The sequence below is a fragment of the Thermobia domestica genome, chromosome 6 (genome assembly GCF_964235325.1).
Source record: "Thermobia domestica chromosome 6, izTheDome1.hap1.1, whole genome shotgun sequence".
NCBI lineage: Eukaryota > Metazoa > Arthropoda > Insecta > Zygentoma > Lepismatidae > Thermobia > Thermobia domestica.
This window is the reverse complement of record NC_137459.1, coordinates 306,422,981-306,438,988: the sequence shown is the minus strand read 5'-3', so window position 1 is coordinate 306,438,988 and position 16,008 is coordinate 306,422,981. Positions and strand designations below refer to the sequence as shown.

The following is a 16,008-nucleotide window of genomic DNA, read 5'->3' as shown; positions in this document are numbered from 1 at the left end:
TTGACTATGATTGTGTGTCACTGAGTTTTAGCGTACTGATTATAATACGTTGACCTTTAAATTTTACATGCAAATTAAATTTTACAGGATTTTCCCGTTATTGTTTTACATTTAAAAGAATGACGGGATTTTCCCGATGGCTAGGGCGGGAGTTTCTTAATTTAAGAAATTTACTGACCGGACTTCTTTAAGCTTATGGGACCTCTTCCAGCATAACCCCGTTGTTGAATAATAACACCAAGGCGAAACAAACTTATTTCTGTGAATATGTAATACAAATACATAAAGCAAAATATCTAATTCAAAAAACCTGGTTTAAACCCCAAAAAAGCCTGGTTTAAACCCCCCCCCCCAAAACTGGTTTTTGGCATTTTCAGAAACAACGATGGTTCTTGCCAACTCTGCTTACTTTTGTATATAGGAGGTTAAAATGTGTTTATTATATACATTGGTTAATCCTTTGGAATTCATAATGTAAAAATGTTGAAGTAAAATTGTTTAAAATATCTTTTCGAAATTCATGGTTTACTTTCGAGGTTTTATATTCTTATCGGCATCAACCACTAATTAAATGACTTTCTGTGTTATAGAGAAGCGAAACAAAGTCTGCTTTATCGATTTAAAGCAGAATTTTGAAAAAAGCCCAAAATTTCCCAAGCAAAAAAGCAAAGCAGAAAAAACCGAGTTTTTTTCCAAAAAAGCCGTTTTTTTTTCCGAGCCCTTGCATCTCTAAATTTAGCTACGCAACAAAAATAATTGAAAAATAGTGAAATATAATTGGTTACTCTGAGAGAAGAACGCAGACTGAAAGTATTTGAGAATAGAATCTTGAGACGAATATTCGAGCTCAAGAGAACGGGAATAGGGAATGGCAGAAATTTCATAAAATAACGTAATTTATACCGTTTAGGCCTACCGAACATTGTTATGCTCATCAAGTCTAACATATAAGAGTCTCAAGTGGGCAGGTCTTGTGGCAGCAATGAAAGAAAGTAGGAACGCTTTCGAAATTTTAACAGCAAATCCAATCGGAAAACGACTATTAGGAAGACCTAGGCACAGATGGAAGGACAATGTGAAAATGGATCTCGCAGAAATAGTAATGAAAAGTAGTAACTGGATCCAGTTTGCTAAGGACAGAAGTCAATGAAGAGTTTTTGTGAACGCGGCATTAAACCTCTGGACTCCAGAGGCCATAGAGTTAGTTAGCTGGAAAGTTTCTTTCTCAGTTATTGTTCTAATTCTCGTGTAGGAAATATATTATACTAACAAGGGGAAACAAAATGTTAGAAACTAAACAATAGGATTCAAACATATGTAAAAACTATGAAGAGCTTACATGATAAACAGAAGAAATAACCGATTTGTTTTACAATATATCTTCCAAAGGAACAAATTCAATGACCTAATTAGAATGTTAGTGCCCTTATCTCCTATTTTTCCTAACAATGCTTTAAATCAGTGTATGTTTTCATTTTTGCCAAATAGTTATAGTGGAATAGATGTATTTGAATAGTTTCCTTCGGGTTAGAACAACTCAATTTAGTGGAAACAGTCTTCAACTTGTTTTACTCCTTTCAAAGTTACTGGCAAGAGATTATGTAGTGCATTTTTCTGGCGACTGTAGACGCATTTGACGAAAGGTTTAACTCAGTTGGAGCTACATAAGAGAATGCGAAACCTTCATTTTTTTTTCACTGCTCTTGTGGGCGCGGTGGCTCAGTAGTAGAGCGTTCACCTCCGGTACTGGGGGTCCCTGGTTCGATCCCAGCTCGTGCCGTGTGGACTTTGTGGTGAACAAACACGGTGCTTGTGGGGTTTCTTGGGGTTCTCCCGTTTCCTCCCACTTTCTTTATTCCACCATTACACCCATCTCTCATCATCACCGTCTCCTTTAGCCTAACCGGCATAATTGTGGGACGTAAAACTTAAAGATTTCATTTTTCACTGCTTTTCCAGCACCAATTTAGTATGTGACGACTATATTGGCTGCCTTTGGTCCCTGTAACATGACTAGTCAAGTGTGATTATTTGATTCTTATTTTAAACTTTATCTATTGTGAATTGGACTTGAAAGAGGATAAGTGTAAATTTGAATTTTTTTCTTAACAATTTTAAAAATTGACAGAAGACAAAGTTTAATTCCAAAAATTGGTCTCTTTAGTGACGTATTATTTTAGCGTAAATTTGGTTTGTATGACGTGATATTTTTTCTATTAATATTGGAACCGAAAGGGAAGATCTACTACTTCCAGTTTAGTAGAGAGATTAGAATAGAGAAGGAATATATACACTTGAAGGCTAAGTTCATTTCAGAAAACCGCTTCTTATCTATCTATCTATCTATCTATCTATCTATGTATATACAGTATGTCACAATTATATTCGTACACATGGTGATCATAAAGAAAATAGAGAGATGCGCGTAAACAAATGAAGGACATTTATTTCTGCTTGAACATAAATACATTTGAAACACTTGTTTGTTGTTACGGATACAAAGAAACAATCTACAAATCGATATAATATAAAATGCGTGCGTAACTAAATTAAGATACGCAATATTTCGCCACATTGTTATTCGTACAGTTAGATATAAACATTGACGTAAGAAGCAATTTTATGAAAGAACAAGATAATTAGTACTTTGCAGCGTAGCCTTTGGCTTTAATAATTGCCATACACCGCTGCTGTATAGAATAGACAAAAGTAGTACACGTGGCAGGGCTGATATTGGCCCCATTCTTCCGTCACCACCCGTTTTAAGTCTTCTTTTGACTTAACATTTTTATTGTGAACCCTAGGTTTCAGATAAACCCATAAGTGTTTAATAGGGTTAAGGTAAGCGGATTGGTGAGGGGTGTGCAATTGTTTGCTTACATTCCAAATTAACCAGTCCCTATTTATACCTGCCTATATTTGGGATCGTGATCATGTTGGAACATAAAAGTTGGTAGCATGCCCAATTTTTCTGCAGTTTGCTTAACATTCTTCCTCAAAATGTCAAGGTACATAACCTTGTCCATTGTACCATTAATAAACTAAACTTTAGCAACCCGTTTTGCCGATATGCACCCCCAAAACATAATAGAACCATCTCCATGTTTTACGTGGGTATGGTATTGACAATATTGTTGTCCAAATTGGGTTTTCTCATCACCCTGTGGACCCCATCAAACCCAAAGAGATTAATTTTAGTCTCATCTGACCAAAAGACATTGTTCCAAAATTTCTGACTCTTGTTAACATGTTCTTTTGCAAACTGAAGTCGTAACTTAGGATTCTTACGACTTATGAATGGCCTCTTCCGAGATATTCGACCATAGTAAGCGTATTTGTGTAGCACTCGACGAATCGTCTCAGTGCTTACTTTGTTCCTTGTAGCACAATCTATTATCTTTTGGACTTTTGGAGCACTTAGTCAGGGATTTGTTTTCATCTGTCTCACAATCACTCTCTCGTCCTTCTCACTTAACTTCTTATTCATCGAATTTCTTGGTTTATTTCTCATTGAACCACTATACTTAAACTTATTTACTACACATTGAACTGTTGTGTGCCTTTATACTATTAATTGTCCTATTTTCTTAACGATCATCCCCGTAATACTAGCGTTACGATTGTCTCCTTGACTTTCTCTCCTAGCTCCTTACTCTTCCCCATTCTTGAAGGTTTATTTACCTGTGTACACCGCGATTAAGACCAGCTGTTAATATGTCCTTTTCCTGTACGCCACACTAGCTATGCTCGTGTTCTAATGCCGTTTTCTTTCCTTTTTAGTATGTGAAATGTAAACCTGTGTACAAGTGTACGAATAACAATGTGGCGTAAATTTGGGAGTTCTCATATGTTTTCTTTTCTGCCTTTCTATGGTGTCCTTGTTTTGGCCCCTTTCTGCACTGGGTTTGTCTATCATTGTCCTACCTCACTCCTCCAGCAATCTGCTGTCAATTTTACCACTAGTATGTTTAATACGTAGTGGTTTTCTTTCAAATTAATGTGTGTACGAATAAGAATGTGACATACTGTATATATATATATATATATATATATATATATATATATATATATATATATATATATATATACAGGGTGGGCCATTTTAATTAATCCACGGAAATATCTGAAAAATGATACAACATAGAAGAAATGTTTGAAGTACACGTTATATACTGCTAAGGGGGAAAACCATTTCCGCCAAAAGTGCCCTTCTCCACCTCTCGGAAATGTTGGTAACGGGGGGTAACTTTGAAATGTCAAATGGGAACATGGGTCGAGTAATACCTTGTTCGAAAGGTCTTGGAAAACTAAGTAACGCTGTACCAAAATTTGTTTCATATGGAGCACCAGTATCAAAATGGCCGCCATGATATAGTTCGGAAACTCCAGTAGCCGTAGTATGAAAACCATGGGAGGTAAATGAATGGAACAAAATTGAAATACGTAAATATCATAGGGAATATCGAATGATGTGACCCCTGCGATCCCAGTGGCTTCACTGAAGGGATCTTGTGAGCTAACTTCAATATTTCAATGTCCGACCGGACAACGGTTCGGGTGTACGCTTGACCTACCCAATGCTGTTTGGAAGGCAGACTTCAGGGATAGAGAATTAGTGCACTCAGTTAATGCGGATGGCCACAGTCAAGGGCGCCCATAAGGGGGGCAAGGGGGGCTCTCGCCCCCCTAGAGGAAATTGTGCATCGGAATATTGAAAACTCAATAGAATTTTTAGAATAGCTACAGCAAAATTTTCTGACACTGATACTATGTTTCAGCGGCCTTTTGAGAACACTGCCATTTCACCTCAATCGTTTTTTCCTGCAAGATGTTGGATTTTGCAAGATTTATCGAACGAGGTACCACTCGACTCATGTTACTATTTGAAATCTTGAAGTTAGCCCCCAAAACCCCTTCAGGGAGGCTACTGGGATCACAGGGACCACACCATTCGATATGCCCTATGATATTTACATATTTCAATTTTGTTCCATTCATTTACCTCCCATGGTTTTCATACTACGGCTACTGGAGTTTCCCAACTATATCGTGGCGGCCATTTTGAAACTGGTGCTCCATATGAAACAAATTTTGGTACAGCGTTACTTAGTTTTCCAAGACCTTTCGAACGAGGTATTACTCGACCCATGTTCCCATTTGACATTTCAAAGTTACCCCCCGTTACCCCCATTTCCGGGGGGTGGAGAGGGGTACTTTTGGCGGAAATGGTTTTCCCCCTTAGCAATATATAACGTGTACTTCAAACATTTCTTCTATGTTTTATCATTTTTCAGATATTTCCGTGGATTAATTAAAATGGCCCACCCTGTATATATATATATATATATATATTCTTTTTTACTTTATAGCAATCAACTTTAAAACCGGAAGTAGTTGATTTCTGCCACTTTCGGTTTGAATAGAGGGTTAAGAGAGAAATAGTACCTTTTCTTAGGACGCTAAATAGATTCCAAAAATAGCTTGTCGCTAACTCTACTCGTTTCTGCTCTTTGTAGATCATTATTGCAAGCAGAAGTTGTAGTGGATCTCTCTTACTTCTGGTGTCAGTAGAGTGTTAAGGATGGAAAGAAAATGTAGTCTTGGGACGGTTAGTCGATTGCAGGAAACGGTTTCTAGCTTTAACATTTTTGCTCGAGAGTGATGAACGTTAAAATTGGAAATGGTTGACTTCTACTATTTCTGGTGAATGGATCATTCCTGTCAACGAACTCGAGTCTTACCTTTTGACCCTCTACATCCTGACTAAAATTGATAGTTCTTGGGATCTTTACGCTTCAGGACGTACGGACAGGCAACGTAAATATATAAAAGAATTTTGGTAAACCAATCTCCGTAAAAACTAATAGAAACAAAAAGGTCAATATCTGTGAGGTACATGGACCATTGTATGATCCCATAGTAGTTTCTGGTCGTAAATGTCAAATGGAAATGGAAATGTCATGAGAGTAGATCGAACATCGGAACGTCAAGCGGTTCTCCTGGCATTTCGAATTTAGACTGAGAACAAACGGGAATAAAAATTCGGCAGGGATGTGGTAAATAAGTAGACTGTACTCCAGTAGTTTACACATTTAAGAACGACAATTAATCTCTTCAGGACACACGACATACGGGACATCCATGAACCATAATAGCAAGGTGCTCTAGACGGCAATTAAGGTTCATAATAATCAAATATGTAATGCATTTGGAAAAAGTATTCAATGGAGTAGAGACCATTCACTAACACTCATCCAGCTTGGGAAACTGTATGAAGTGAAATGCTGAGTTCCACATAAGTTGACTGTGGCTCAAAAAGCGGCACGAACTAAATGTTGTTTCTTTGTTGTCAGGTAAAGGTAGAAATCGTTTTGATGAGAATGCTGACAGGTAATTAGAAGTGGGTTCCTTACGATATCTCATGATGTCACCATTCATTATTGGTTGGTAGCACATGAACCTACTCCCGAACAACCGAAATCACAACTGCAAATGAAGGTTATGCTCAGTGTTTGGTATACTACTAGGGGAAAAGTGTACTACAAGCTGCTGCTACTTACAAGTGAGTCGTAATCAGAAAACGGGAAAGGAATAACTTCAGTACTTATTTCAGTGCAATTCATGTTGGTAAGTATATTGTCTGAATATGCAATTCCCCTAGTAGATTTGTAGTCTGTAACACAAAAATCAAACAGTCTTGATAAATTTACAAATTCACTTACACTTCTTTTATCTTTAGTCACATACAAGTATGAATTCATATCACCATTTATTATTGTTTTGCAGCATTTCTTATTATTCAGATACGTGGATGGCCTTTCCAGATTGTTTAGACTTATTTTAGGATCCCCATCCAATGACATATATATAACGATATAACTGTTACCTTTAGATACTCTATGCTTACTCCAGTTAGTTTAATATCAATTTCCTCACATAGGAAATCCAAGTCCAGATTCTAACTAACTAATTAACTAACTCTACTGCCTATGGAACCCGAAGATTCAACACCGCATTCACAAGGGCTCTCCATTGACTTCGTCCTTACCCAACTGGACCCAGTTTCTACTTTGCACTTCTATTTCAGCCATTCATCTTAATATTGTCCCCCCATCTGCGCCTAGGTCTTACTAATGGTCGTTTTCCGATTGGATTTCCAGTTAAAACTTTGAAAGGGTTCCTACTTTCTTCCATTCTGGTTAAATGACGTGCCCACCTAAGCCTCTTAGGATTGATGACCCTAACAGTGTTTGGTAAAAGTATAAATTATATAGTTCCTCGTTATGAAGTTTCCGCCATTCCCCATTCCTATTTCTCCTTGATCCGATTATTCGTCTCAGGATCTTATTCTCATATACTTTCAACTTACGTTCCTCCCTCAGAGTAAGCGACCATGTTTCAGAACCATACAGCTCAACCGGCATGACTGTGGTTTTATATATTTTAAACTTCAAATTACTCGACAGAATTCGTGACGACAAAAGATTTTGAATTAAATAATGACACGAATTCCCTGCTTTCAATCGACATTTAATTTCTTCGTGAATATGATTTTGGACTGTTAATAAGTCCAGATTCTTACATACCAAATTATCCTTAGCCGAAATTGCATTACCAGCTCTTTTATGTTGTTTTCGACTGCAATTGTTCACTAGCTTATAACCTTCAATAATCGAATTCATTTTGTGACTACCGGTGTTCACTTAAACATAACACACCTTACAGAGTTTTCTGCTAAATATTCATTGAGAATATAGTTTTTATCTTTTAACCCTTGTACATTAAGATAACAATTATGAATAAGCTTAATCTAATGTTTCGTGCAGAGCAGCGTTTCCCAAACTTCTTTCCAATGGAGACGATTTTTAATAATCAAAACATTATACATACTACTATCACCCTACTCTTATCACCCTTGAATGAAAATTATGTTTTGAAGAATTACCACTATATCAGCATATTTATATTTGTAAAATAATATTAATTAAAATCTCATTATCAACGAACTTTCGTTATTGAATTCTCTCTTTCTGTCTCTCTGTGTGTATGTGTGCGCGTGCGTTTTTTTTTTTTTTTTTTTTTTTTTAATTTTGAACCTTCCATTTGATAGAGCATTAAAAACTATTTAAAGAATTGGTGACATTTTTTGCGTCACTCTTACCATTTCCGAGGTATTAGTCAAAAAAGTTCCAATTTCCTGAGATTTAAGGAGCCATGTCTCGGGAACCGTGAGTCATAGATAGAGCATATTGGTGTTGATCAATACCTAAGAGAATGGTGAAAAGTTTGGCTTCAAATAGTAACCGGTGGCCACTGACCACCTGGCTACCGTTCCCCAGATATTGGCCAAAATATTTCCGATTTCGGAAGATTTAAGAAGTCATATCTCGGGAACCGTGAGTCATAGATAGAGCATATTGGTATTGATCAGTACCTAAGAAAATGGTGAACATTTCGGCTCCAAATAGTAACCAGTAGCCACTGACTAACTGGTGACCGTTCCCCGGATATTGGCCAAAAATATTCGGGTTTCGGGAGAACCGTAAGTCCTAGGGAGATGATATTTTGTGAATTTTTCAATTTTGAGCATGTGTCTTCGTAAAACAACATAGCATAAAACGTTTTAACAGAACTCTTAAACGAAACATGTGGAAAACAATTTAGTACTCAGGGAAATTAAAATGAATAGATATGTTACAAGAATTGTTTAATGAGTATAATAATAAAGTACATTTAACATTTGGTATAAAGCCTGTAAAAGTTAATAAGAAAAAAAAAAATTCTTTTTTAAGTTCATTCTGCCAATGCTTTTGGAGCATTCTCGACTGGTTTTATATTGGCATTAATAGAAGAAAATACGTATTAGTTTTTAGCCATTTCTGCTGTTCTATTGCTACCACGTGTGCCTTCGGTTTTTAAATTACAGGTGGACATTAGAAGGATCAACATTTATTAGCGTAAGTTGAATTTCGGTGACAGTGTATGTTCCTAGGCTTGTTTTGATTGTTCTATTCTTATTTTGAAAATATATCTCTGTGTTACAAACTATATGTAAAAATATATAAAACTTATTTACATTTGCAGCATTGCTGTACAAGTTGAAGCCGTGGGCAGCAGTTGAAATGGAAACTTCAGGCATAAAGATGAAGAATCGGCAACAGAAGAAGTCACCAAAGAAGATCAACAATCCGGAGTGTCAGGATTCAATTCTAGGCGAATTTTCACGACCTTCTAATCCTAAAACCAAAACTTTGAAAAAAAGGAAGCTGTACCCAATCAGACCTCCAGTTCTCGACTTGGGTGAAAGTGTTGTAGCTAAATATGGTAATAATGAGACACAACTGAAACTAGATCACTATTTTCTTAAAGCCATTGTAAAGAAAATGTCTGAATTGCGGAATGAGAGAAGAACAAATGACGTATCGACGATTGAAAGTAACCAGAAGAGTGAATACAAATGGAATAAGCAAGAAAATAAACGTGAATTGGGTTTGGAAGTAGTGAGGAACCGAAATCGTAGTTTTTCGGAAGATAATTTCCAACAACAACACGTAGATGCCCTAAATTCAACTACTGGAGTGTATATCTCTTATGATATGGAGGAAGCATTAAAGTCGGCTGAAGAAATAGATAACGAGTCTGATAAATTAAATCAAAGTGACCAGAAAGCAGAGAAATGTAATAGGAAGAACACAGAGGTGAACAATGACCACAGAAAAAAGACCAAAAACAAATGGACGGATGAAATTTCTGACGAGAAGAGCGAAACTATCGTGAAAAGTTCTCCACAACATTTGACTAAGAATGATGAATCTCCTTGCAAGGAAACATCGCCATCCAATTGTAATTCGCAACTGAAATCGAAGAACACAAAACGATCACCAGTCCATTTTAATGATCTCTTAGAAGTAAAGCAGGATGGTCATGCAAGGAAATGGTTCGATAATGAGGAAGAATTATGTTCTGAGTGGAAGCAGAAAATCGATAACCAAGATTTAGATACAAGCTCTACTTTATCCAAGAAACGAACAAGAAGAGCTTCAACAGATATGAGTGAAAATCCGGAAACTGAAAACAACAAAAATAATAAAGAAAGCATAACTAGTTACATCTGTGAGAATCGAAGCGAACTATATACCATAGCGAAAAAGAAAAAGAAGAAACACTCAAAAGATTTAAACAAGGAAAGTGATTCAGTAAATCTCGACTCAGAATCAATCAGCAAAAAAATACAACATTGTGAAAGCCAACCGCCTGAGGAAATGGATAACGAGTCTGACAAATTAAATGAAAATGACCAGAAAACAAAGAAACTTAGTACGAAGGACACAGAGATGAAAGATGATCATAGGAAAAGAACCAAAAACAACAAATGTGCAGATTTAATTTCTGTTAAGGGGAACGAAACTACCATGGAAGATTCTCCACGACATTTGAGTGAGGATCATGAATCTCGTTCAGAAGAAACATCGCCATCCAAGCATAATTCGAAACAGAAATTGAAGAACATGAAACGACCATCAGTTCCTTTTAATGATTCCTTAGGAATGAAGAAGGATGATCATGTAAGGAAATGGTTCGACAATGAGAAAGAATTATCTTTTGAGTTGAACGGAAAAATTGGTAACGAAAATTTAGATATGAGTTCACCTTCACCCAAAATACGAACAAAAAGAGCTTCAAGGGATATAAGTGAAAGTCTGGAAACTGAAAACACTCAAAATAATAATGATAGCATCACTAGTTACATCTGTGAGAGTCAAAACGAGCTATACACCATACCGAGAAAGAAAAGAAAGAAACGCTCGAAAGATTTAAACAAGGAAAGTGATTCACCAAATATCGACTCAGAATTAATCAGCACCTTTGCCACGTCATTGAAATCGGCAAAGGAGAATAAGAATCGTTCAAGGGGTTCGGATAAGGAAATTGATTCAACAAATTGTGAGGTAGGATCAGCTAACACATTTGCTTTGTCATTGAAAACAGGGAAGAAAGGACAAATGTATTCGAAAAATTTAGATGATGTTTGGATAAAGGGGAAAGAAAATCTGGCTGAAGTACCATTGCAGGACGAAGTTGTAAACCGAAGTTCAGCATCTAGGACTGATAATGATCTAGAATTGAAAGGAAATGATGCTATTCAACGCATATTAAGTCAAAAGAAAGAAACACTTTTTGTTGAACTGAAAGAATCTAACAAGAAATCCAAGAAGAAGAAGAAAAAGAAGGATGATTCTAAAGACGAAGTAACTGTCCCAACAAAGTCTGTTCTATCCGATATAGAAAAAGGTAGAGACGCGGAATCTAGTAAGGGACAAGAAAATAAAGACTTTAGTCGAAGCGTCGCTGCTGATTCAGGTGAGAATAATAAACCTAGCGATGTCACACGGAATTGTAGAGAAATTATTGATGATTCAGAACATAGAGATATGAAGCAATTTTTGTGGAATCTTGGTAGAAAATTTGGCAAACAGCTAAACGATACTGAACAAGAAATTATGCTGCAAAAAATATTTCGTATGTTTGAAATTCTGCAAATAATATTTCATATGTTTGAAGGTGAACCAAAGAATTTCCAGATGGAAGAACTGAAGAGAAGTAGCGGTAAAGTTAAGTCTTATACGAAAAGTAAGAAAGAGAAAATGAACGCTGAAGACGAGGAAACTTTACGAACAGTACAAAGTGATCCGCCATCTGCGTTGAATCATGATGAATCTATAGTGGGTTTCAGTAACAGGAAGATGAAACCAAGAAAGGAAACTAAGAAAATAGGAGAAAGAAGTAATAGTAATGAAAAGGAAAACTCACAAATGTTGAAAATATCCAAAATTGTAGCTGAAAATCAAAGTGTTGTTGATAAAAGAAATTTGTCAGATTCTACAGATGAGAACGTAGCCACAAATTATTCTTCAAACAAGCAACACGCTGCAATTGCAAGTACGAAGCGATCATCGTTAAGGACAGAAGTAGCGAAACATTTCAACAAAGAACAAAAACTTGTACAGTCTTCTGGACAGCAATCCTCCAAAGTACCTGATAAAGTGTTTTGTAGTAGTGAAAATGAATATAATGTAGCCAGGGATATAGTGAAAATCGTACAGCGTACTCATAATCTACGTAAATGTGTTTCTGATCAAAAATTTAGTGAAAATATGAAGCAGAAAGTGTTCCAGAATGGTAAAAAACAAGCAAGAAAAGTACAAACATCTAGTTCAGATAAACCAAACGAAGTTGTTTCAAAGCTGCAAGTTCCAGAACGCAAAATTAATACCGAACAAATGAATACGAATCATACAGAATCCGAGAATTTTGTATATGACACGAATCAAGAAATAACGTCCAAAAATAGCAGCGTACCAATGTCCGAAGAAAATAAACGTAAGAAACAACAAAAGAAAACAAATAAAGATAAATGTAAGAAGACAAATGACACCAAAAACAGAAAAAGTGGAAAAGATAAAATAGATATTAATTCTAAAGAGAAGAAATCAAAAGAGAAAATAAATTTGCTGAAACTTCAGTTAAAACTGATTGATAAAGTCATGAAGAACTTTAAAGTTTAATAAAGCAGAGAATATATGTCACTTTTTGTTGCATTCATCGTCATGAGTTGCAAATTTTATCCAGATTTAACAAATTTCAAACAAAGCAAACATATATATGCAACTTAGTGCCATAAACTGCAGTGTTATTATTGTACATCTGTGAAATTTTATTGTTCTGAGATTTTTTTATGGTTTTTACTCCTTCCAGTTTGCTGGGATACCTTAAAAAAGTTTACTTCTAATGTTGTACTTGATCTTGTGTCTCAGAATTTGTACCTTCCTCAGAGACTGATATTGTTTCAGTTTAATCAATGCACTGAAAAAGAGGAAAGATGTGAAAACTCATTGAAGGATTGTTATGCATGGACGATAGAAATACATGTATTTTTGCTAGATAAGTTTTTTCTGTTTTACAGTGTACTCGTGTAAAATGTAACGATGCTTTTAGAAGTCTAAAGCTAAGTACTGATTCAGTCCCGGTACAGGCAGACAATTTTCTCTATTTTGTAAGTGTAGACAACATTATGAAATTTAGCTCCATTCACGTTAAATTTCATATATATATCACGACCTTGGTCACTATATAAACTTGTTATTTGCCGAAATAATGTGTTCTACGGTTAGCTCTAATGAAATTTTCTAATGTCCATATACAGGGTGGACACAAAATAGCTTTCCCCAAAACAAGTAATTCTTCACATATAGGGGAAAGTGACTTTGTGCCCAACCCTGTATATTTTTTTTGTGAAAAATTGTATATGTATTTTTCCCCATCATAATTTCCTGTGTATATTGCAAAATTATAATCATTGGTTATTTTTCTTTGACATAAAGTAACTAAAACAATGAGTATGATTGTAATAGATCTTAGAAAGGGAAGGAATATCTCGAAAAGCAAAATAATAATATTAATAAATTTTAATGAAATATAGAAACGTCGTGTATATATATATATATATATATATATATATATATATATATATATATATATATATGTACGACGTTTCTATATTTCATTAAAATTTATTAATATTATTATTTATTAATATATATATTACTAAATGATGCAACGAATCTTACAGTGTAAATGTATTTACTCCAGCAAAAATATTTTTGAAAGCCGTTGCTGCTTTCATTCAAGTCCTAGAAGTCACATATTTATGAGCTCATAATTCATATTAGATAAAACATAAATTATAATATATTAGCCAACATATAATCCTACCAGTCAATTCTTTAAAGATAGCGCAAAAACAGCATAACCAAAACACAACTTGTAGTTTATCTCACTATCAAATAACCACTTCAATATTTTTAATTATTTTAAGCTCTTCATTTTCGCGATATATAAACAGTTTCTTTAGATATTCTTCTTTCTTTCTTTCTTTCTTTTTATTCTTTTCTTTCTTTTTTCTTTTTTTGTTGTTGTTAAATTACATAGTTTTACCAAAGATGTATTCGGAGCATATTTAAATCAGGAAATTAATATGCGGTTTAAATTCACTTGATATAGAGTTTTAAATTTTAAGCACCTTAGTTCGTATTTAATTTGTTCTTGTTAGCCCCAACAACTTGGTCACATTTCTCGCGGCGGCATTCTTGTCATGTATGGAGTAAAGTTTTAATCTTTTTCCAATTTTAAAATTTCTGGCAACTGAAAAACTTTTCTCCAAAGAAGAAATATATCTAGTTATGTGAATGAAGTACAAGTTTTGAAGAAAATACAAAGAATAGATAGTATTAGGCATTTAAGCAATAATAAAAGCAAAATCAATTTAGTAGAGGGGAATTTATGTACAGTAAATCAAAATCACCACACTTGACAATTTCTTCCTACCTTCTTCTGTTAAGGTCTCTAGTATAAAATAGCTAATAATTGCATCTGGGACTTCCTTAAAGAAATAAGATCATATTTTCGATATTGAAATTAGAACTAAAGGTGCCAATTGACACGGGCTTCATATTTACTAACAGTAAATTAAAAATACTCACTTCTTACAACTTAGAAAAAAAATAATAAAATAAATAAACAAATAAATAAATAAAAACTTTGTAGGTTTCGGCGGTCTTTTCACCTCTTCCAGAGCGCGTCTAAAGAAAAGTTGTTACATAAAAGAAATGGTATATGAAATTCTCTGCTTGTCTATTTTCTAGAGTAAAAGAGAGGAGATAAGCTTGAAGTTTGATAGTGAGATTTCCTTCTCTTCCTAATTTATGAGCAGTCAAAAGTCCTCGGTATATATTTCTACGTAAGATCACAAATAACTATCAACTAACGATCTTGAACTATGAAGCACTCAGAAAAGTCATGATATATCTCGTCAGAAATCGTTTAATTTGAATATCTTTTTCATTTTGAATAGTATATTGTATGATATTTTTTTCATGTACAATGGGTACTGTGTAAAGTTTTTCTGTTTGCATGTGCACCCTTATTCCAGTAAATACCTTAAATTTTACATTTTGCATTTTGACTGTGAATTGCGAAGAGCGGCTTGTCTATACTCTGTTATTTCGTACCTCTAATTGTACCTTAAGTTTTTACATTATCCTTTTCTTGTAGCTGCACGAAGGTTAAAGGTTTGAGATGAAAGCTAGAATAAATGAGGCGGGCATTTCGGAAACGTTATAAATGCAAAAAAAAAAAAAAGTGTCAGCACGTACGACTAATTTGTATTAAACGTAAAATTTAAATACTTCCATTTTTGTTTCCTGTGGAACATAACTAACCCACTATGTCTGTTGCGTAATACATAGTGAACAGAACAAATTTGAACAGAAAACAAATTTCTACTTTTTGAGGCATTTACTGCGGGGTTTTTTTTTTTTTTTTTTTTTTTTTTACAAATGTATATGTCAAACAATCTCTTTAGGACTATGCCAGTTTTGTTGAGCCACACATTTATTTAGAGTTATTTTTAATTATTTTCGTAAGTTCCTTTTCGTTTTAGAAATTTTCCTCGGAAAGTCATTGAAATGAATGTACCTGATTGTTAGAAGATATGAAAACCTTTTATATGATTGTTAGTTGATACGAACATTTTTATACGTATATAAATTAGACCATGAATGTATTGAGTGATGCATAGTATAAATATACCATAACATTGAACTGAATCTTGTTAAGAGTAATGCTTTAAGTGACTTGTATTAATTTTAGTCGTTTTCCTACGTTATAGACGTATGTATTAGGCTTTTATTTAGAAAGTTTTTATAGGTTTATTGTAAGTGGAATGGTAATTTTATTAGAAACCAAAATATCTTAACACTTGAGTCTTTTTAGTCGTTTTCCTATGTTACAGACGTACGTATTATGTATTAGGTTCTTATTTCGTAAAGTTTTTATTGTAAGTTGAATGGTAATTTTTACTAGGTACCAAAATGTCTTGACACTTAAGTCTTTTTAGTCGTTTTCCTACGTTACAGATGTTCGTATTATGTATTAGGTTCTTATTTCGTA

General features: G+C 34.5%; 1 protein-coding gene across 2 annotated transcripts in view; it reads left to right on the top strand.

The window, feature by feature from the left end:
* Positions 1-13,468, top strand: part of LOC145688541 (uncharacterized) — a 285,826-nt gene extending 272,358 nt beyond the window's left edge. For both annotated transcript variants that reach the window (XM_081762927.1, XM_081762926.1), the window contains one exon: positions 9,085-13,468. In XM_081762927.1, the coding sequence (XP_081619053.1) occupies positions 9,123-12,566 (3,444 nt within the window). In that variant the 5' untranslated portion in view covers positions 9,085-9,122 and the 3' untranslated portion in view covers positions 12,567-13,468. The remainder of the gene's footprint in view (positions 1-9,084) is intronic.
* The last annotated feature ends 2,540 nt before the right edge of the window (positions 13,469-16,008 follow it).